We start from the raw sequence: 23,531 nt of genomic DNA, 5'->3' as shown, positions 1-23,531 counted from the left end.
TAGGCCCAGGCAGGAGCTCTCAGCAAAGCATATTTTAATAAGGATTTTGCGAGACCCGGTGTAGGCAAACATAATAGGGCAAAAAGCCCCTACTTATATCCCCCCAAAATCCCAGCCGCAATTTCCATCCCCGTTCCCCAGTGGTTGGTACTTGAGGGTTTACAGACCATGCAGACGCATACAATACCCTTCCCCTTATGAACACGGATTTCTGGTACTTTGGCTACACTTCCCCCTAAATTAACTTGTAAATACAGGTATCAGTATGTATACAGGCATCAGTATGTATACAAGTGTCAGTATATGTTCCCAGAAGAGGCTGTTTTACATTAAGGATTCATAGTCCGATGTCTCTTATCCTTCCCCCCGGCTGGGGTCAGGCACCAGGTCCTCAGTTCTGTAAAAACAACAGCTCTTCATTAAATATTTCTTACACAAAAGAACGGAAAATTTAGGTTCCAAGAACACTTAATCTAAAATAACGACAAGGCGTCACGAGTGGAATCTGTTTTATTGCCTTAATTTACGCGTAAGAAATTAAATACACTATAAGCACCACATCTAGGAAAGTAACGCATTACAACCGCTCTGCGGTCCTTATTCCTTGTCCACCTCACAGCACAAACAGGAGCAGCAGGAATTAAAATCTGGATAGCGTCCCCATATTCTTATTGCTCATTCAATTCTGTACTGTTGTGACGAGCGTCAGTGTGGTTTTCCTAAAAGTTTTCTTATTAGTGGAAAAATACATCGTTATCATCAGGGTCATTGTCTTCTGAGTCTGCGTCCAGAATAATGGCCACTTCTGAAAATTTTACTCCTTTCAGTTCTTTTTCAGGGGCAGGCGTTTTGGGATCAGGTGTTACGGGAAGATCTGACTCTTGATTTGTGTCTGTCAGAAAGGAATCCTGCAAGAAAACATAACGCAGGTGAGGCAGAAAGCTAAAAGTGCTGACAGATTCTGAGAAGTCATAACTTTTATCTGTATATTTTCTGTCTCTGAAGCTTGCAGATTCTTTTGGTTATTTGATGAACAACAATGAAATATTACCTGTTTTGTTGTGAACTCTGCAGCGGGCAGGAATCCTACATTTGTAGGTTCGGCGGCTTTTCCAGATGCTGCATTTTCTTCCCGTTCACTGTCATAATCCCACAGCAGCGTGTCAAGGTACCTGCACTGCTCATCGGCCTCAATTATGCCCTTGCCAGCATCACCTCCTTTGGTGTCTCCCATGTTGCTAAACGCTATTATTTCAGTTTTCCTGAAAGAGAATTCATAACAACCTTGAGCTCACCAATAGTTAAGTGACAGAAATCTTAGTGACTCTAAAACAGAGAGCAGCATGTGCACTGATCTCAAAATTACTGGGATTTTACCCAGGGAAGCGTTAAGTAGCTTCTTGCATAATGAACGTTTGGTGTGGTTGATTGGTTTGTTTTCTGCATAAGGCTTAATTTGCTAAAGAGTAAGTAGGACTTTGCTCTTGTAATGTTTTATACAAGATTCAAAGTTGTTAGCTTCCTTCAGGTGGAGAGTTCTTAACTTAAAATTGCACGGATTCTTAAAAATCAACCGATATGTTAGTGAAAGATAAAAGGAAAACCCTATGTTAAAAGAATCAACGAGAACATCTTTTAATATGCTATTTTTTATGAATTTGTGATATCAGCATTCTACTTACACATTATTCGTGTGCTCTGGTTTCTCTAAGCTTTTCAGGCTTCCATTTTTGTCCATTGCACACGGATTATCAATACCATGAATAATGTCAGCTTGCTTCTTAACCAAATACTGTTGCTTATACTTTCTGAAAATGAGAAATACAGTAAAATAGAATTGTTAGGTCTTTTTGAAGATTGGCTTTATAGTTGTTTTAAAAACAGAACATGAAGTATTTGTGTCATAAGTTTAATACACAGCATTTCTTTTCCTCTGGTGTGGGGTTCTGGTGCCACTGCAGCCAGCAGCAAAACCGCCCTTGCTTTCAGCACTCGTGGGGTTAGACGAGACTTATTACACCTACTTGTGCCCCTCTTCGCCCTTAAAATTCCCGCTATCCACATTTGTGTTTTCAAAAGTATTTGTTTCTACAATTGCTATGTGACAAACGCAAGAAGAAACCAACTTGCAGTTACCTGTCTTGTGTTTGATATCTACAACACAGTGTCAGGCATTTTGTTTTATAGCAAATCTTAGGCAATACTTGGTCCAAATATCACTAATTCATCAGGTAAGTATTTTTCAAGTCGACATTTAAAGGAAACTTATTAGTTGCAAGTCTAAACTGCATTATTAAACTATTTGTACCTTTCCCTTTTTATAGAAAAAATGACGTAAACCAGGAAGGCTACGAGGGTGCAGGCGAGCAGGACGCTGAGCACGATGGTTGCGATGAGTTCAGGAGTTGCGGGGTCAGCAGGAGCCTCTTCAATGGCAGCGCTAACAGGCGTTGAAAACACTTTCTCCAGTTCTATCTCAATGTTTCTCTGCTGCTCTCTAAGTTTTCTGAAGACAGAAGAGTAAAATACCAGTGATTTATCAGGCTTTCATTTTGGCTTGAAGAATAGTGAAGAAAATAAGAGAAGATAACTCCCTGGTCCACCAAGACCTTTTCTGAAGATTCGGAATTTTCATGTCTTTCATTCAGGAAAAATTCTTTTTACTAGTAAATCAGGCCTGGTGCCTGTGAACTAAAATGCTGCACAGTTCAGAGAATTGAACCTGAGAGGTCAATGTTAATAAGAATATGCATTCATACCACTGTCATGTCATTAAACAAATTTTATATCGACCTAAAATGTAAGTTTTTAATCAATATTTTGCAGTTCCGAAATGAAGCTGATATCTATTTTAACAATATTCTTTCTGCTTCAATTTTCTTTAAAACTGACCTTTAAATTTATTTTGCACCATTAAACGGTTTTTGACAAATGCTGAAAATTACCTTTCAATAAGTAATGAAAGCTTTCTGCATTCTAAAAATACTTAGGAGATAAGTCTCAGCTAAACTGTTCTTTGATCAAAACCTGTCGAGACCAAGACATTAACAATTTGCTCCGACACCGAGAAGACAGACTGTGCCATACAGACCTTTTTACATCTTCTGCAGGTACTTCCTTGTTTGCCTCATCGAAAGCGATAATTTTTACATAGCTTACATCAGTGCTGCTTCTTGCTTTTCTTTCCAGCTCATTGGAATAAACATCAATGATATACACATTCCATGCGAGTTTATCTTCCAGGACCCTGCCATCATATTAAGAAAACGTTTTAAATTGTCTGTGCAACGGCAAATTATTTTACCATGGAAATTAAATCGTGGAGAAGAATTATTTAATACAACACTTTGCAGATATTTAGAATTTTAATCTAAGCATGTGAAAATGCAGGATTATCATCAGCAAAGGAATTAAACTATTTGCCCAATATTGTTCAGCGATTGAGAGGAGCAGAGCAAAAAAAATCCAGTCCTTGTCTCTGACTGGTAAGCAAAGATACTTTTCATTAGTAGGTGCTATATAACTTCTGTACGTAGCCTGAAAATTCTTAGATAGGTGCCATTAGCATAACTGAACAATTAATTAGAGAAAGGAAGGGTTAACAAACCCTTGTACTTAGATGTCATAACCAGCATTGCATAGTATATTGTATATTTAGCCATGCTTTTCAAAGTGAAAGGGGGCTCATTTAATGCTTGACATTATAGGTATCACTGCCTGTATTTATAAAAAACAGAGTATTATAAACAGCAAAGGTGGGGAGAAGGGAAATTCAGTCTCATAATCCTCATTGTTTCCTTTTTCAGAGATTTTCGCGCTGGACGGGACCACCGGCCCAGTCAATCCATGATGCTGACAGCAGTCAGTGCCAGCCACTGCAAAGAAAGCAGCAGAACAGCTCTAGGGTTTCCATTGCATTTTTAACAACAAGAAAAAGGTGCCATAGTAGTGTCAATGTCACAAACTCATTTTTCCATTCTTCACATTTTATCAGGTAAAAACTAGTGGCTTCCTGCTAATTCCTTGAAATTATTCTGTATTACATCATGTTTAAGGCCTAGCTTTTCATGGGCACTAGCTGTATCACCTCCCCTGCAGGCTGTCAGGCCCCTGTCTCAAAGGGACTCTAAATCCGTCATTAGATATTGCATCAGAATAAACTCCACAGTTGCGAAAATACCTTTTTACTTCAGCAATGTTTCTTTCAACAACGTTGATCTTCTGATTAAGTGTCACCACCACAATGTTGTTACTGGAACTGGGATCAATGGTTATCTAATAAAGAAATCACACATGTTTTCTGAAGCATTTGTACATCTCATAAATCAACTTTAAAAAAAAACAAAACCAAAAAAAACTCTGATATATCATAATTGCCCAGTCTTCCCAACAACATATTTTTTTTAATTTGCTAGTGGAAACAGCAGCCTCATAATTCTGGCTTGAAAATATGTAATAAATACTCACTGTGTGGTGTTCAGTAATTGTATTTTGTCATTACCCAACTTAGCCCTTCTTGTGCACTGAGTTTCGACACAGAAACAAATCAGGATTATAAATAGCATCTTCCTTACATTGACTGTTGTCCGGGCGGTGAGTCTTGTTGTGCCTTGGTCTGTAGCTTGGACTTCCAGATGAAATGTTCCAGCTTTTCCTGCTACAGAAACTGTAAAAATCTGCCCTGTATTTTCATCGATGTCAAACTCGTTTGTTTGACTATCCACTAAGCTGTACAGCAGAAGTCCGTTGTCTCCTGAATCTGGATCTGTGGCCTGGGTTTAAAAGAAAGGTGATTTGTGAAACTCACCTTGTGGGTTTTGGGCTGCACGTTGCTCTTCAATCATAAAACTCTGCAGTTTCTATTTGTGAGACTGGAGTATTCTAGGATAGTGCTGACATTTTTCTCTTTGCGCTAACAAAGTGGGGCACAAACTATCGGAATCAGAACATGGGTTATAAAAGGGGATATATATTCCCTATGAAGTCTGGAAGATTCTACAGCTGCAAGCATAACAGGAGCAGGTTAGAACTTAAGGATAACACCAGATTTAGAAAAAAAAAATGAGAACTGCTCCATTTTGTAATTCATCTGACAGATAACAAAGTGGTTAATGGTGCCAAAGAGAGAACAGCAGTCTGTGCAGTACGTAATCCATAACATAGCATTGGTCAGAACAGACCTTATAGCTTTTACACCCCATCCTTCATCAGCATTATATTAAACCTGGATGATGAGCAGAATCTGTCTCAGGCTTTCAAGAGCAGATTTAGCAGCTACTTTAACTCAGTTTAACTGTGGAAAAAAAACCCAGATCTTTCAAAAGATTTCTGTCCTCATGAAGAGCACAGAAAGATACTTACCTGAACTGTAATAACCGGGTACTTGTACGGCACAGAGTTCGGTATCCGAGCAGAGTAGGCATTACTCAAAAATACTGGCGCTTCATTCACATCCTGCACCGAGATTGTCAGCATCGCCACATTTTGAGCAAACAGGCCTATTAAAAAACACAAGTTAACCGCAACAAGCACCAGCAAAGCACAACTTTTAAAGGCCGGGTCAGGCTGTGGCTTTGCAGCAGTATCTCTGCTGCATGTGAGGACAGGCAGGTTCCTCCAGCTCCTGCTGAGAAGCCCGATGCCCAGCTATTGTATTATTTTCTGAGAGCACATTAGGGCTCTGTGAGGGTTTGCAGCCTTGGAGGAAGGCTGCGGGCTTTTCTCTGCACAGCCTTCACCTTTAGCTTTTTATTTTTCAAAGAGAATCACAATTCCTATATTGGCTTGCAAATACAGAAGGGCTCATTGGCCCTGATTTAAGTTGGTATGCCCTTCAAAGCAAAAAACTTACCTGAACGCTGGACCTTTGCGGCAGATGAGAAATTATCGTTTGCTTCAATTAAAATCACATACTGAGAAACTTCCTCATAGTTCAAATTAATGGCTGTTCTCAGCTCGCCACTTTCTGGATCCAATCTAAAATGACCTGAGAGGAAAAACATGCACTTCTGTTGTTACAGCTACCACTTCGCTTCTATCCCTCCTACTTGTTGTGTCTTAGCTGCACTTTGGAAGTTTCTGTGGGTCCTCTGCTCTTAAGAACAAAAAATGCAACATTTCCACTGGCTAAACAAGTGCAAAGAAAAGATGGACTAAAAGAGATTGGTAGGGAAGAAGCTGCTTGCTAACAACTACTTCTACTTTGGCTCCCCTTGGCTTGGAAATTGTCCTAACTTAAAACTATAGGAACCCATTTTTAGCAAGTGACCACCACCTCTCTACCAAAGATTAACAAAGTCCATGCTGAAGAGCTCTGGAAGTTCTTTGTGCACTACTTCTTTTTAAAGAAATGACATGAATTTTTATCCTTGCTCTCAAACTCGTAATTTACATACAGCAACACCCAAAAGACAGGTTATTCTTTTATCTTAGCTATTTTAGCTCGTAATGGAAATAGTACTTACCTTTTTCATTGCCAGATGCGACCGTATAATGAATCGGTTTTCCTAAAGTTTCAGCCACAGTAAAAGCATAAATTAAATAATCCACTCCTGTGTTTTCCAAAACGGAAACGCTAATATAGAAAATAAAAAGACAAACCATAATATTGAATTTCCCAGCAGCTGTTGCACTGGCAGGCTTTGAAATTTAACTCTTTAAGAGCAAGTTTCCTGTGGAAAATCCTGCCCCATCTCCTATTAATTGTTTGCTAGAGCTCGCTGACATCGAGTGCAGTGCAAGCCCTACTTTTCTAGCCAGACATTTGTTTATCCTGGAGTAAAGGCTAAGGATGAATGTTTTATTAGTCTGCAAGGGGAAAGGGACAAGGATTCTGGCTTATACAAGTTAAATGATAAAGAAGTAAAAGGTGATGCCTCACATCACATTAATAGAACCACCCTGCATAGCAGAATTTCCTGCATGTTTTGTTTCAAAACCCCTGATGTCCTTTCTTCTGCGTGGAAAAATATGAAAGTTAGCTTCAACTTTCAACTTCACTACATCTTCCACTACCTGGAGAATTTGGGAGAGTTATATAACTTAATATGAAAGCCTCACCTGATTTCGCTCTCGTTAAACTGAGGAACAAATGGACGGTTGTCCAACACATTAATAGTAATGATAGCAGTGGCATTTAGAGCTGGAGAGCCTTTGTCCTTAGCCATGACTGTTAAATGGATCTCTCCAGATGCAGACAGGTTCCCAGTTGTAATTATTTTCCCCTCACGTGCGTCTTCTATCAGGAAGAACGGGCTGAAGTCCCGATCGGGGAGGATGCAGTACTCAATAAGGCCATTTTCCCCCTGCCATGGAAGGAACAAAACTTCATGTAACTACATTATTTCAATGCCCAAGTCCCATAGCACAGACTCACTGGAATCTCAATATTTCCATGCTTAAATAAGTAGAGAGAACCAGGCTCAGAGCTACGCAAGAGCAGCAGGGGAAAGTGCCAATAGGCAGAGTCCCCCGCCCTCCCAAATTAATTTTGATGTGCCAAGATCTAAAAATAAAAATCCCATAGCAATACTAAAAAAAACTACCCACACTGGGAATACATTTTGAAGAGTGGGGTAAACACTGTCACGAGAGATTTGACAACACCTAAATGTCTCCAGCTAATTTATTTTGAGAATTAAAACTTGGGGTTAGCTACAGTAGTAGGACGGATGCCAAAAAAACACAAACCAGAAGAAAATTCACAAGCAGTTGGCCAGTTACACAAGAAAAATGTGAAAAAAGGTCTCTAAAGAAAATAAGTTAAGGACAGGTGTTGGGGGGACAGTCAGAGTAGTGGAAGAGTCAGCTGAAGATGCAATGTCAAGGAGAATAAGTCCCTTGGATGCTTTTCACACCTGGAGGAGAGGCGCAGCCTGCCCCTGCTGTGTGGATAAACCCCGTTCCTGCCCGTGACACGTTTTACTCCATTCACATCACTTCGCTTCCCTGAGACAACCCGTTCTGACAAACCCGCAGGGTTTGTTCTACTGCACTTGGCTCTGTTTTTCTGGAACGAGTTCTATTCTGCTCTGCCACGGCTCTGCGGCCGCAGGATCAGACCCTACCGTGAACATCTGTTGTCACCGAGTCATCTGTGGATTTATAATTTTAATGTCAGGTCCAGACATTACCTGAAGAATGAGCTTCATTAGGGGCTCAATGCAGATCTCAGAGTCCAGCAATTTCTATAAGTAATTTCACTTTTTATGTAAAATTATTGAGAAGGATGGTTAAAAAGGGGGTGCATTAAATTATGTGCAGCCATATATCACAGCTGCAGCTATTTTAACCAAAATTATACGTGAAAAAAATAGGAAGGCTCCCGCTACACCTATTTTGTTGTCACTTCAAAATGTTTCCTCTTTTAAATGTGATAATTAGTGGTGACTTTGTCATGGTGATTTGGTTGACTACTGGATATCGCTGCCAGTGCCTGGATACTACTTGGTGGGCATAATACCTATATATATATATATATAAACTTTAAAAAAATGAGGATGGAGAGAATTAGCTGGGGTGTAATTAACTTCAGAGGTGTCTGGTAAACAAGCATTTCCATGTTCAAGCCATCTACACGAAGCTGAAGTTTTACAGATTCTTCTAATTCAGAAGTTCAAATAACTTCACAGGCACTAAATTGCTTAAGTCCTTGTATACTTCTGAAACACCAGTCCAGCTCTGTATGATAAGGGTAAAAATTAAGGTAAATATAGCTGAAGAAACACGTGCAAAGACAGGGAGTAAGTCAGTGTCAAGGCAGAAACATCAAAAGTCCTAATTTCCAATTCCCAGTGCTTTTAGTCAATTAAAATTCACTTTCTGCTACATTTGGTGTTTCATGCCTAGAGAATGGAGAAAAATACATTTGGGCTGCAGCTTAAAGCAGTGTCAAAATCAAACAGGAGTAGTTACCTGATCTTGGTCGGTAGCGCTCACCGTTATGACATGAGCACCTACAGGATTAATCATGTTTATGGAGGCAGAATAGGAATTCTGAGCAAATACTGGAGCATTATCGTTCACATCAATCACTAGAACAGCGACATGAGTAGTTGCCTAGGAAACAAAATGGTTTCGAGCATTTTAGAACATTTAGAATGTCTGGTGATATTTTTAATTATTTGCACATGCAACAAAACGTATAAATTAGACATTGAAAATGCTGTAGTAAAATACTGTGTTAGGTTTAATTTTGTGAACTAAACATCAGAGATCACTACAGGATTTTAACGCAAGAGGCAGAAATTCAGCATTGCAGTAGGATTTTACTTCTTGAAAGGTGTCTGAATGAGCAAGAACAGGATGTGTTTAGGAGGCCAACATCTCCTGCAGCTGCTGATAGATGCAGTTAATGCAACCACACATGTTCTAGTTCTGTTAAACAAGTGTGTAATATCTTTTCAAATACGAGAAATACTGCAGAACTAGAACAATTTGCTGAAAATTACTTTTTCTCCTGTGAAAAATTATCGCAGCACTTACAGCAGCAGGCAAGAACTCCAGTTCCCCAGCACAGGTTATAGTATGCAAACAATTCAGGGTCAAATTCTACTGTGTATGATTATGAGGTATTCCAACTAATTATGGAGTATAATACTACTACTCAGCATGGACAAAGGTCGCAAAAGTCCAACCCTAAACATGATTAGGTGACTAATTTATTCTGCACAATAAATGTCTAACAGATCTCCCTCCCTCTAGTTCAAAATCCACTCTGATTAGATGAGTCACTGTTCAATAATGGTCTTTTACCTGATGGAAAGGGGCAGATTTACTGTTGACTGCATTCACCGTGAGGTTGTATTTATTCATGGTTTCATAGTCCGGAGAGTTCTTTATCTTAATGTCACCGTTTATTTCATCTATTTCAAATGTATTTCCTCCACCACCTGAGATACATTTAAAGAAGCACTATCAATGCATACATCTTAAAAGCATATAATTAACCACATTCTTAACTTTTATGTTTACTTGTGTCTTGAGCTCATTAAAACATTTTTTAATATCTTATATGAATAACGTAGAAGAAAAATAGAAAATATTTTGAGTGGATAAGCATTTGAAATGTGAACCAAGAGAATGGGTTAGCAAGTTTTGCAGATACAGTCACAGATACAGTCACACTCAAAATGTAATAGTGCTTGGGGCAGGCAAATGGTGATGGACACTACATTGGAGTTCTGGGGTGAATCTCTAGAAGAAAGTTCCTCGAAGCCTGTGCAGCTCTCAAAGGAGATTAGAGGCATTCCCAGGAATTTTTACAGCCCTCTGATCTTCTGTATGTTCAGTCTCGTGTTTGCTGGTTGCAGCAGTCCTGTAACAAGGCAGCGCTCCTGCCAAGATCTCTAAGAGGAGATGTCACCGAGTTTATTCTGTCTCTAATGAAGGTGAACTGAGCGGCAGACAGATCTAAAGAGAAATCAGTGTGACTGCCAAAAGACCTGACAGTGACTTTTACTGGTCCCTTGTCCAAAACCACCTCAAAGTCTGCGTGCATATTGAAAATAAACAACTCTAAAAAGATATAAACTGTATACACATCGCTATTGATGGCTCATACAACAAAAACAACTATTTCCACTCCTGCAGGCTTTGGCCCGAGGGGTCTAATTCTCCATCTCTGCCAGATTTAGGGGCAGTGGCAAAAGGGATGCTTTTCCCACCCTGAGGCCATCAGCTACCACAGTTAAAGGTGACAGGAAGCAGGAATCAGAGCTCTCAGCTGCAGTTCACAAGCTGGCACGTTAATTTAAAATGAAATTAAAGGCAGTTTATATTAATAGACTGGGCAGAGAGCTGAGGTAGCAGGAGACAACACACATAATGCCACTTATGCGCGTAACAGTATAGACAACAAAGTGAGAGATGTTCCAGTGCAGCAAGAGAATTCCTTGTTACCTGTAAGGCTGTACAGAACAAAGGCGTTGTCGCCTGTGTCTCTGTCTGTTGCTGTGACTTTTCCAACTATGAATCCCACAGGTGCGTTTTCATTTACACTGAATTCAGTCACTGGGTCAAAGACAGGTGGCCAGTCATTAACATCAATGATCTTTATGACAACTGTGCAGTAACCTCTTTTCTTCTCAGGGATTCCATCATCTTCAGCGTATATCACAACCTGTAAGTTGCATAGTCATTAGTAATAAGAAATCACATCAACAGGTACTTGCATAAGCATTAAAAATCTGAGTGAACTTTGGAGTGTTCTTAGAAATCTAAAGTCAAATTTGGAATTCACCTCAAATGATTATTCAAAACTTAAGGAGTATTTGGTCAATTAAAAAAAAGTATTTCTACATAGAACAAACATATTCACCGATATTTTTGCTTGAAGCAAAATAAGATCATAAAAAATATCTAGCAGTGGCAGTGACAATAAAGATAATTAACTGAGAATTGTATCTGTAAGATTTCAGTCTAGAAAACACTGAATATGTGAGTTGTCATTGTGAAATTAGTTATTCATGTGCTGAAGCGTTTGAGAGTTCGTAGGACAGCTGAACAATGAGCCTTGCTTGAATTTCATTATAGTCTAAAGGAAGGCAGTGTCTTGCTTTAATAATACGGCACATCTGGAGATGCTCACACGCTGAAACAATGCCTAAAATGTTCGAGCAATACCAAGCTAAACAAAAGCAAAAGTGTCACCTGTTGTCCAAGGGAAAGATAAAGAGTTCTGAGTGATGAAGACTTAAGAAATCTAAAGCAAACCTGATACTCTGTAGGTTCCTCTTCATAGTCAAAGGGGGCAGTGGAATAAAGAATTCCAGTTGCTGCATCTATCCTGAATTTTCGTGCATCTGCACTAAGAATGCCGTACGTTAGGAGACCATTTCTACCTGTGTCACTATCCTGAGCTTGCAGCTGGACGATCTGAGTCGCGGGTAAATTCTGTGGATGAAGAACAGAATGAGGCTGTTATAGACTGATTAGCTGCAATTTCTTGAGTTATGTGAAAGATGGGAAGGAACGGATACTGCGTACACTTACAATAGTATAGATGGTTTAAAATCAAAATTATACAACTGGTTCAGCATAGGAAGAGAATCTCGTTTTCTCTAATTGACAGAAAATAACTATTTTCCACCCCGTGTCTCTACCTACAGCAGCAATCTTCAAGAAGAAAAGTCACCATTATTTCAAGCAGGCTAAATGTTAACCTCAAGCATCTGACTTGCCGTTGAGGAATTATTCATATTTAACAGCCTCTACTCCTATGAAACTCACCTGATGTTCTCAATTTCAAAATCTTGTTTCTTTCTGAACACCGTTTGGATAATAAGTACTCTTTTCCAAATAAATGATCTATCTCCTCCTTTTAGAAAATGTTATTTGCACTAAGATTGACACTAAATATCAGTGTTTCACTTGCATGGCCATTTGAGACCTGATCTGAAGTTATTTGATCCAGTGGGGCACCCAGCAATACCTACTGTGTAAATATTTCACATGGAAATCAATTTTTAAGGTTGAGAAATGTAATTCTAACTCTTCTCCGTGAAACTAACTGGGAACACAAATAATAGGTGTGATGATTAAACCCGTATTTAGCTCAATGTTAGAAATGGACTAGATTTTAAATTGGTTGTAGCTGTTAATGTGTGTGAATCAGCTGGGAATCTCAAAGGCTGGGTATGTGCTATATAAAATACAAACACAATCAGTGTGCTGCTGTTTAAAAACAGGAGCTAGCAGATTTAAGCGTGAAAAACATTGTTTGAAAATGGAAGAGTGAAATGTTGAGCTAGCTGCTTGTGCACAATTAAATGCCGTGGCTTCTTTTGTAGGCTATTGTAACATAACAGCCACAGACAGAAACCTGGCTTGATTTCTGCCACCAATTGCTTAGTGTCAGGATGAATCACAACAGATTGTATACAAGCAAGAGGAGAAATGTTGCTAAATTAGGGAGTTTTTGCCTGCTACTCTGTATGAAGCTCTCTTACAAAAGGCTGAATGAGAGTCTGTGAGGTGCCCAGCACATAAACTAGATTTTGAATGCACATGAATATTCTCTGTGTACAAATAAGCAAGATGGAACAGCTGTTCCTCCTTTGTGGAGCCCCTTGTCAGTAAAAGATTAACTTTTCTTTCAATATGTCCACACTTCCAGACCATTCTCTATACGTATTGGTATTTTCAGCTTGAAACAAACCCTAAAACATCATATGGCAGAACAGAACGGTAAGCCGGTCCAGTTCCGGGATGTTTACTTGTATACTCACCAAAAGGGGTTTTTTAATTATTATTTTGAGGGTTGATTTTTGTGATTCCACTTTCTTACCTCTTCCAAACTTTCTTCAAGTAGAGAGGATGGGAAAACCGGAGAGAAGTCATTTTCATCAGTAACTTCCACATACACAGAAGCTTCCCTAAATACGTTAGTAGCAGACGAATCTGTTGCTCGCACATTGAAAATGACTGGAAAATCTTCCGCTTTCAAATTCTGTCTTGTTTTTACAATACCAGTGGATGAATTGATAGTGAAATACCCTGTTTAGGAAAAAAAAAAAAAAAAATCAGGAATTATTGTTTATGATTTCATTAGTTAAAACTGATATGAACACATCCATGCAAACTATACATTATGTATATGAATATCATGTGACAGCATTCTTTAAAGAACAAAATAAAATTCAACATGTCAGAAATACCCAGGGCCATAATTAACAAAAACAAATAATTCAAAAGGTCAGATGGGAACCAAAGGGGAGACGTTCACCCCAGCACTCTCCAGTCAGAAGGTCTTCACCTTCCTCTGAAACAGATATTATTTGTCCCTGTTTTAGTCAGATATTTTATTTCTTATGAAGCTCTCTTTTTACAGAAGATGAGGAATTCTGCAGATCACTTCAAGGACACCACAGCTTCATCCAAAACATTTTACAAAGAAAGAAATATAAAGTGGCTGTGTTTGATGATAATAAAATCAACTTAGTAAAAAAAAAGATGGATGACAAAGCAGTTGATCCCTTGTAAACTTACTCTACACATTCATGTTTGTTAAGAAAGTGTTAGCTTTTCCAGTCTTTATGCTGGATTGGGTATTCTTTCTCCAGTCACTGTAACTTTATGCCCGATCAGGTACAACCCGATCTTCCCGTAGCAGACACAGAAAAGCAAAGAGCTGGTACAGTCAGCTCTGTATCGCGTGGCTCTAGCTAATCTGATGGAAATTCAATCATATGCCCCCACCTGATCCATCTCACATTTGTACATCTCGTTGATACACATCCAGTATTAATGGCTGTAGAACTGAGATAAAAAGGAGACAAGAAACAGTCCAAAAGCTAAGTGCTTTGCAGTGCTAGTTCTTTAAGACACCCTCTTTCTTGTTATTTCATTTCAAGAGCTTACCCTGTCCATCTCCAGACGCAATACTGTATATCACAGGGCCCGTATAAAGCACGCTGATCTGTACAACGAAGGTGTCTGGCGGTGCCTTCTCGCTCAGCGGGGCAGGGCGATAGGCTTCTTCCGAGAACACCGGGAACGAAACGCTGACGGGAGCTATCACTACTGTCACCTGCAGAAGAAATGAAAGACCATGGGATTATGTTTTCAGGTTTAGCAGACTTTTCCATTCAGGTACGCAACAGAAGAAATCCAGAATTTGGTCAGTAAGGAAAAGCACGCGGAGTTTGACATGTTAGTGTCTTGAAGGCAGTGAAGGTTAGTGAAAAATGCCAGCAACCTCGTTGCTTTAGGTTCAGCTGTACGCTTTCCTAAATATAGAGAGGGACTCCATCGCATACAGCACTTTTCAAATTATTTGTCTAGCTGAAGAGCTCTCAGAAAGAGGTACTGACCCGTGTTTGCAACAAATTCTTCCACTGAAGAATGTGTGATCAGAGCAGGAGCTTGTCAGTACACTATTTTAAAATTATTGTAACTGATTTTTGTATATGAAAAATGGTGACAGGCAGTAAATAAATAATGCCTACGGCTTCACAAAAATAAAGATAATTTATTTCTAAATTACAGCAGACAGCTGCTGTCCAATGCTCTAAAGAACAATGGCTCATAAGTCTACATTTTAAGATTCTGTTGAAGATAATTTTCTACATGTCTTTATCCATACACATTTCTCATACTTTTTTTTAAAATCTGCTAAACTGTGATACTGAGTGGCGAAAGATCACCAGTTAGTTATAAGCACTGTCTAAAAAACAACACTTCTTTTATCATATTTACATTTCTCAGTCTTCCATTTAGAATTTTTGTTCTTGTATTATAGGAAAATAAACAGGAATGACCTTATTTGCTGTCTGCTGTTTATCACATACTTCTATTACATTCTCTCTGACTGTCCTACTCTTTGACCTTGCACATTCTAGAGCTTCTGTTTTTCTTTTCTGAAATGGGATGATCAAAATAAAGACAGGTGGTGTGCCAGCAATTGCTATAGCAGCATAACTGTGTACCTGCTATCAGCTTGTATCCTGTTCCTGAAACAGAAGCACAACTCTGACATTCTGATTCCTGTTTTGCATAGTTTTGCCTCACTAATACTAATTTCCTGGTGTAGCTACACACAGTCGGGAATAATACAGTCCATGGAATAAACTGCACAAGGAGACAGCAAGGTAAAAACATTAGTACCTTTACAGATGTTGAAAGAGGCGGCAGACCCGAATCCGTAGCAGTGACGTTCAAGGAGTAATACACGGGATCGGTCTGTGCTGTTAAGTCTCTTGTTAACCTGAGTTCTCCTGTGGCACTGGAAAGACTGAAGAGGCCTTCTGAGTTCCCATCTGAAGACAGAAAAACAAGCATTGGAGTTGTTCAATGGAGTCAGTAGAGACAAGCGACTGAAATACATGCCCAGGACTGAAGAGACGCAGGTTGAAATCCTAATCTGTATATGTGATTTGGAGCAAGACACCCAGCCTCTCCTAATTCTGGGAGGGCCCTTGTGAGGCCTCTAGTCCAACCTCTTGGCTCAAAGCAGGGTCATGAATGAATTTGGAGCAGGTTCATCAAGGCTTCGATCCATCAGGTGCTGAAAACCTCCAAGGAGGTTTTATATCCACTCAGAACCTGCCATTTCAATTTATGACCATTATCTCTCATTCTTGTGTCGTGCAGATTAGTTCAGCACCGTGTTAAGTACTCCAGTAATAAATTCCTGTAAGATTTTCTTCTAACATACCTGAAATACTGTAGGAAATGCCTTCATCATAACCCTGGCTTTCATCTCTTGCATTGATATCCACTACCAGCATGCCAGCTGTAGAATTGTCCAGAAGGAACTGCTGATATGAGGGCTTCTCAAATATGGGTCCTTCTTCATTAACATCTTCCACGGTAACTAAGAAAAGAAGATCCATGTCTGAGTGTAAACATGAGTTTCACCTAAACAGTTCTAAGATATTTCTTCAGCTAATATAAATCAGCACAGCTCCTCTGAATGGAGTTGGAGCTCTTTCAGTTTAAACCAGATGGCAACCTTGTTTTTTGTACTTCAAAAGTCTTGCCTTTGTGGATTAAATTGTTTCCTGCTTGAGCAATAGTTTCCCACAATGGCTGTACTTCTGGCTACAGTTCTACTATGTCACAACTATCTGTCGCGAATAATATCATCTTATTGTTTCTACTATCTGTCGTGAATAATATCGTCCTATTGTTTCGCTGGGCTCCCTTCTCTGTTCATATTCATCTGGTATCTCTTGTCTTTGGCTTAGATCGCAAACACTGTGAGACAGGATTGCTTAGTTTTAGATTTGTACATGACCTGGCACAATAGTAACATGCAGTAACATAACACAGAACAAGAAGTAATAAATAAACCAATACTTCCAGCTGTACTGATCACAAGTAGGGCTGGCCAAAAACGAGGATACCAACTTAATGGAAATCTTTTATGTTCTGTTGGGATTTTTTTAAAGTAAAAACAACAACAGCAATCAAGTACTGTTATTTTAACATCACTAAAAATAAATGTCGACATTTTTTCTAACCACCCTAGAACCAGCCTTTCTGTAAACAAGCAGAAAAAGAACTGAATTATGTTTTTGGAAACCTTTTCAATAGAAAAATTTGTGAATACATTGAAGTTTCATGTGGCTATATTGAAAAAGTCACATCATCATTTCTGATAATTTACTTCAGCAAACTGTATTACTACTGTAGGCTATTTTTATGCCTCATAATTACACACGCTGAAATATTGCCTAAGGGAAATGAAGGTAAATTTTCTGTAGTAAACTAGAGCTACCTGTAATGTTTGCTGTGTCCTGGAGATGTGGGTCTCCAGGATTGAAAGCTTTCAGAATAAATGTATACTGGGAACGACTCTCATAGTCCAGAGGCTGAAGAGTTGTAATATTTCCAGAAAGTTCTCCAACATGAAACAAAGAAGTCTCTCCAATTATGGTGTAATGAATAATGGCGTTGTACCCTATGTCTTCATCTGTGGCTGCTGCACTCAAAATCTAAATGAGAAATAAACAAAACAAATACTAGGTTATTACTGCTTCAAAATTTACATGAAAAAAACAACTGCAGAACAGCCTGTTTATTCTTAATGTCACGTACCACATGTGGAGGCTCATTCTCTTTTACAGTCACGGAGTACGATTTCTGGGGGAACACTGGTGGGTTGTCATTCACATCTTCTACAGTGATGCGAAGAACTAAGCTTGCAGATTGCGAGGGTCTGCCAGAATCAGCAGCCTGTGAGGAAACAACTCGGCGTTAAACCCACCGCTACATTGATACAAACTTGTTTTACCGGCTCAGTTTTATTCTAAAAGTTGTGAACAATTAATCAAAAGCTCAAGCCTGGAACCTGATCAAATGTGTCGTACGATCAAATGTGGCACTAATCAACATAAACCCATGGTATACAGATGCATGTCTGTGATGTAGAATAAGGAAATCCTTTTTATTTTGAGGGTTTGAAGTGTCTACAAAGCAAGCTGTGAAGAGTAGCTAGAATGTAGTAAATTCACAGTTTTACATTGCATGAACATCTGCCATAGAAAAGTTCTCATCTATAGGTACATATACGCAATTTTCAATTAGTCTTAAAAAGTGACCACTTCTATAAATTCTAGAATTTTCAGAAGACACTATTCAATTTTTAGTGTATTTCCTTGCTGTCCTGAATACGTTCCACAAGTTGACCTGTTAAATTATTTGTTAGCAGTAAAGATCTCCTTAAAATGTGTTTGTACATGGTGGTCAGTGCTGGAACGCTTCTTTGTATGCAACATAATATATCTGATCTATAGCAGTTTAAAAAAAAGTCAGCTGGAATAAATAGACACTCACATGAATGTTGGAAGTGAAAACATAAACTTGGAAATCTGTATTTCAGGTATTTTTAAAACGTTTAAGCACATAGATCTCACTTTGCAGATCTCACACTCCGTTGTCATGTGACTATGACCTTTAAGATCTGATGTTCGTGGGTCATTTATTCACTAATACCAATTTAAACATCAGAAAATAAAGCTCTGTGTACAAAACATAACAAACAGTCAAAATTCATTAATGAATTCTAATGGAATTCACTAAGATTAAGTGTTTTCCTTGTGCAGATTTGCTATTTTCTCTTTTCTTGAGAATTTTGTGAACTTGCAGCAAATATGTCAACTTACTATTATTTTTAATTCATAACTGTCCACCATCTCTCTGTCCAAGGGTTTTTTTGTCATCAGCTCGCCAGTAGAACTGTCAATATGGAAAATTCCAGCAAAATCGTCTTGCAGAGAGTAGCTTATAAGTGCATTATCTCCTATATCCAGATCAGTAGCAGAAAATACACCCAAGTCTAGACTGGCTTCATTCTCAGGAACCGAGAGTTCAGTTTGAATCGACGTTGAGAAAACCGGAGCATTGTCATTGATGTCATTTACTCTCACGGTTACCTGTATTAAAAATAAATATTAAAATACAATAATAATTTTAAAAGACATTTGACCTGTAGAAACAGTATAAAAAGGAGAATTTTGATTTGTTTTAATCTATGGAGTCTATAGGGGAAAAAAAATGCCAACATAAAAAGCAAAGGGATACATATAACAACTTCAGCATTTTTCAGCATTGGAGCGTTTTCACAACTTCAGCATCTCTGTATTGTTTTGGGTTTTTTATTTCTCAACTGAGACAAGTGAGATAATGTCTGCTCTAAGTGGAAGAGATGAACAGGATTAATAATCTGGGGCTTTTTGGCTCATTTACTTCATGCATTTGAGAGAACTATGCACAGAATGAGTTTCAGTGTTAATCGGTTTTTCTCGTTATCGGTTGTTCACAGAGGAACTCTCAGGAAGTGATGTAATTTGTGAAGCTGACAATATTTCAAGATTGTAATGTATCCTTGGGAAAATAAAAAGGTGGAAATTAAATAAAATGGCCTCAAAATCCTCATCCTTGCATAACAGATGACACATATCTGGATATTGCTTGATTTTTTAAATATATTTTAAAAAATATTTATATCCCTTTAAAAAACTATTTTAAAATGCAGTATACTGTACCAAAGCAACAGCTGTATTGGGTGGCACCACAGAATCAACGGCTTCTACAATGATGCTGTATTGGTCGACTTCTTCTCGGTCTAGGCTGGCAAGAGCCACGATGTCCCCTTGGTCATCGATGGAGAACTTGTCACTATGAGATTTCAGGGAGTACATGACGTGTACAGCGATGCTGCCTGGCAGAGCCTTCACGGAGCCCACGGCAGCCCCTGACGGTTCATTTTCTGCAATGCTGAACTCGTAGCTGGAGCTGTCGAAAGCCAGGCCAAAACCGGCGTCGTTTACCAGCAAGTAGAGAGTAACAGGGGCTGATGAGAGAGAACAAATTGAAATAGTGAAGCTGTGGCTAAAATCATCATGCTCCGTTTCCCTAAATTTTTGAGGAACTAATAGAAAATGATGGAAATCGGCGTGTAGGAAAGGAGGAGAAAACAAAACAAAAACATAAATCAATAGTAATAAGGAATATATGTGTACCACATAAAACATAGTGCCTTTTTATACCTAACTAATGTCCCAAAATGACCCCATTTCACCAGAGTGTTGCTTCAGTATGACAGGACAGCAAGGGTCACCATTCTGAAGTTAATGGGATATGCTGGTGTTTTCCACTCCTCAAAAATCTTCCCCTAACTTGCTTTGTAACAAAAGAGAAAGGATATACATAAAAACATGTAACTGCAAATTCTCTCATACCCACACATCTTATTTTAAGAAAATAGGTTGTTTCTTCTGTTCATGATAAATCAAAGCTAAGCTCTGAAAAATACATTAAAAAGTAAAGAAAATACCATGTGTCTGAATGTTTTTTGAAAGAGCAGAAACGTGTTTGAGGGTTGTTTGCCAGTTTGCAATTTGTTTAAATGTTTCTAATCTTAAGAAAATAAAGGAAAACTGAAAGAGAAACACGAATTATCAATATTATTTTAATACATCTTTTTAGAGCGGCTACTACTATGAAGTCCTGTTTTTTTGTTCCATAGGCTCCACTGCAACAAGTAAAAAGCAAATTATTCATCATTGCTGAAATGTAACATGGGTTCTAGTCTTAATTCATTTTGACTTGACAGTGATGGAATTAATTTCAAATGTCAATGTTTGCAAAGGTTACATTTATGTGTGGGACAAAAAAAAAGGTGAGAAGACATCATTTACCATTTGATGTGAGCTGAGGAACTCCATGATCAGCAGCAATGACTATCAGTGTAACAACTGTGTCAGCTGTGATATGGTCCAAGTTACTGCTGAGGGTGATTTCTCCAGTGCGGTTATTTATACGGAAATCATCAGAATGGTTCAGGAGGCTGCATTAAAGAGAAATCAGTATAACAGCCATATTAATGTCATTGGAAGTACCATCTACTTACTGTTACTTCTCGAACAAGCACTCAACAGACAGCATTTGCCTTTTTATAGAGAATGGCTAAATGACAGGTTTTAATTGCTGTTTCATTAGCCTAAATATATATCAGCCTTTTTATTTACAGGTGTGTCTTCCATCACAAAGACGACTGTTCATGCCTTCAGTCTGAACGATATCCCAAGCCCTTGGTCTTCCCACGAAGGGAAGGCAGATTCTGCACACTCAGCACATTCAGCAATATCAGAAATTTAGGTGATATTTGTCGGAAGGCTGCAAACCTGCTAATTCCTTGTGTTTGGCAAACTCTCTCAGGTAACTGGATTGCCCATAAGAAGGCAAAATCCATCTCATAGCTTAAAATATTCTCTTGCAAGACACGAGTTTTAAACACCCACAGTTTACTGACTCATTCATCTATCCTTCTCAATCGATATTTTTCTTGTCAAGGTATCCTGGTATTTTCCATAATATAAAGCTCATACAAAAATCTTGCTTAATTTTTTTATGCATAGAACATCATTGAAGTTATTATTTCTTTATCTCCTGCTCCCAGCAAACAGATGCGTGAAAAGGCAGTAATTCTCGGAGATTCATTTACTTCCTATTCAGAAACTGCAACATATTATTTAAAATTTCAGAAATTCAAACAAATCTTGGCATTCAGTTTTCGTTGCTAAGTTTATAACTTGATTGCATTCTCTTTCTTATGGCGTCATCATGATTTGATAAGCTCTAAAACATAGAGTAATGACTGTCCTTTTTCCCAAGTTTAAAAATAACTACTGGTTATAGGACTTGTAAAGCATCTATGAACAGGTCTTATCTTCTTATGACTAATAAAAGTACTTTGTGAGAAAGAAAAATACTCTTCTGTCTCTTTAACAAAGTTACTTATTAACCTCATGGAAGTTTACCTGTATGAAACAACAGAGTTGTTCCCAAGGTCAAGGTCAGTAGCAGACACAGATAGCACAGACGCTCCTTCTTTTGCTGTTGCTACACGTACGTTGGCTGAGTAATGTGCTCTCGTAAACTGAGGAGGGTTATCGTTCACATCTAATACTTGAATGCTGACATATGTGAAATTCTGTCGTGTCATAGGAGAAAACCACGATTCAGAAAATGCACAGGTGCTTTACATTTATGAACCAAAGAAAGCTGCAGATAAAGAATAACGTGTTCCTCTCTATTACCTGCCTTTGAGGTACTCCGTTATCAGATGCCACCAACAGCAGCTCATAAGTCTCTTTAGCTTCTCGGTCTACAAAGCCATTAGCCAAAATGGTTCCGTCCTAGAGAAGGTTACACAGTTCATGCACAGATCATTTTAATCAGATTCCAAGTTCAGATTCCAAGGAGTGCCTGGCCAGTATGTCTTAGTTTTTGGACATTGACTTGTATTCCCAAACTACAGACCATATGTTGTTATTTATTTCACATGTGCTAGAATGGCTACTACCTGCTCTTTTTACCTGATCTATCTCACTGCATCAAGTAACTTCCTAAAAATCAGTATCTAAGTATTGCTTTCAGCATATCCAGACTCTTACCTGTTGGATGCTATACGGATTATCCCCATCCTCAGCTGATAAGTAGTAAGTAATTCGTGCATTCTCTCCCTCATCCAAATCAGTAGCAGTGACATGTCCAACTCTAGCAGGAGCACCCGACGTGTAATCTCCTTCCAGAATCACAAAGCTGTATGACTGCATCTCAAACTCAGGGTTGTTATCATTGACATCCAGAACAGTGACGTGGAACAAGGCACTTGAACTAAGACCATTCGTTTCAGCATCAACTGCCCATACCTGACACAGTAAGAAACAATTTTAACCATCTGATAAAGATACCAAAAAAAAGGGTTCAAGAGAATGAAGTAGAAATAGCCAAAGCTGCAGAGTCTTTCCCCAAATTTACCTGTAAAGTGAATCCAGATGTAGTCTCCCTGTCCAGTTCAGTGTCATTCCTTAATGAAAGTGTTCCAGGGATATCCACAGTAAGCAAAGTACTGTTATGAATGAAGTATCCCTGAGAAAAGCCAGCCTAAAAAGAAAACATAGTTCAATTAAGATTAAAATGAGGAATATTTAAGCTAAAACAACAATCTCATTAATACCTGACATTTCTATAGGACTTCTCATTACAGAAGTACGAGTGCTTCGCAAGGTTTAATAAATGAGATCTTGCACCCTGAGCTATGGGAATAACAGTCTTATTTGGCAAACAGAAACTGGGGTAGGTTGAAGCCCCTGTGGGCTTCACCCATTTGGGTTCAATGGAGTCTGAACTGGGAGAAACATTTATGTTTCTTTAAATCTGACATGAGCAAGAATATTATAGCAAATCAGAAATCTCTTCCTCCAAATCAGGTCCCCAGTGCCATGGCTACATACGAAATTTCTTTATAAAACAAGGGGAAAAAGAAGCAACTTTTTGTAAGGCAGAGTGTAATTTCCTATTAAAGAAGAAGAAACTATATCAGTTTTACAAATTGCATCTCTGCCTGACTAAGTGGATACTAAGGGCAGGTTGACTGTGTTACAGAAATGCACTAACAAATGTTCTCAGATAGAAGCAAGTTACTGAACTGATTGTTTTGACATAATAAGCAATAACACAGATCTTAAAAAAAAAAAACAACCAACCTGTTCTCTCTGGTGTGACATACATACATTCATCTC

The 23,531-nt window shown here is 38.6% G+C and overlaps 1 protein-coding gene across 1 annotated transcript; it reads right to left on the bottom strand.

Annotated features, from left to right (window-relative positions):
• Positions 1-522: 522 nt before the first annotated feature.
• LOC309437569 (cadherin EGF LAG seven-pass G-type receptor 1-like) lies at positions 523-14,220 on the bottom strand (the record flags this gene model as incomplete). Its single annotated transcript, XM_082048112.1, has 17 exons — positions 523-908; positions 1,052-1,262; positions 1,683-1,808; positions 2,309-2,506; positions 3,092-3,247; positions 4,181-4,275; positions 4,575-4,772; positions 5,362-5,498; positions 5,852-5,986; positions 6,465-6,574; positions 7,060-7,304; positions 8,914-9,057; positions 9,754-9,890; positions 10,900-11,119; positions 11,713-11,892; positions 13,286-13,494; positions 14,211-14,220. 17 exons carry the CDS (start codon positions 14,218-14,220, stop codon positions 735-737), a joined length of 2,685 nt encoding a protein of 894 aa, XP_081904238.1. The 3' UTR covers positions 523-734.
• Positions 14,221-23,531: the final 9,311 nt, after the last annotated feature.

The sequence above is a fragment of the Streptopelia decaocto genome (assembly GCF_964273445.1).
Source record: "Streptopelia decaocto genome assembly, chromosome: 3".
Lineage (NCBI taxonomy): Eukaryota > Metazoa > Chordata > Aves > Columbiformes > Columbidae > Streptopelia > Streptopelia decaocto.
The sequence above is the reverse complement of the archived record's forward strand: the minus strand, read 5'-3'. Positions and strand labels throughout refer to the sequence as shown.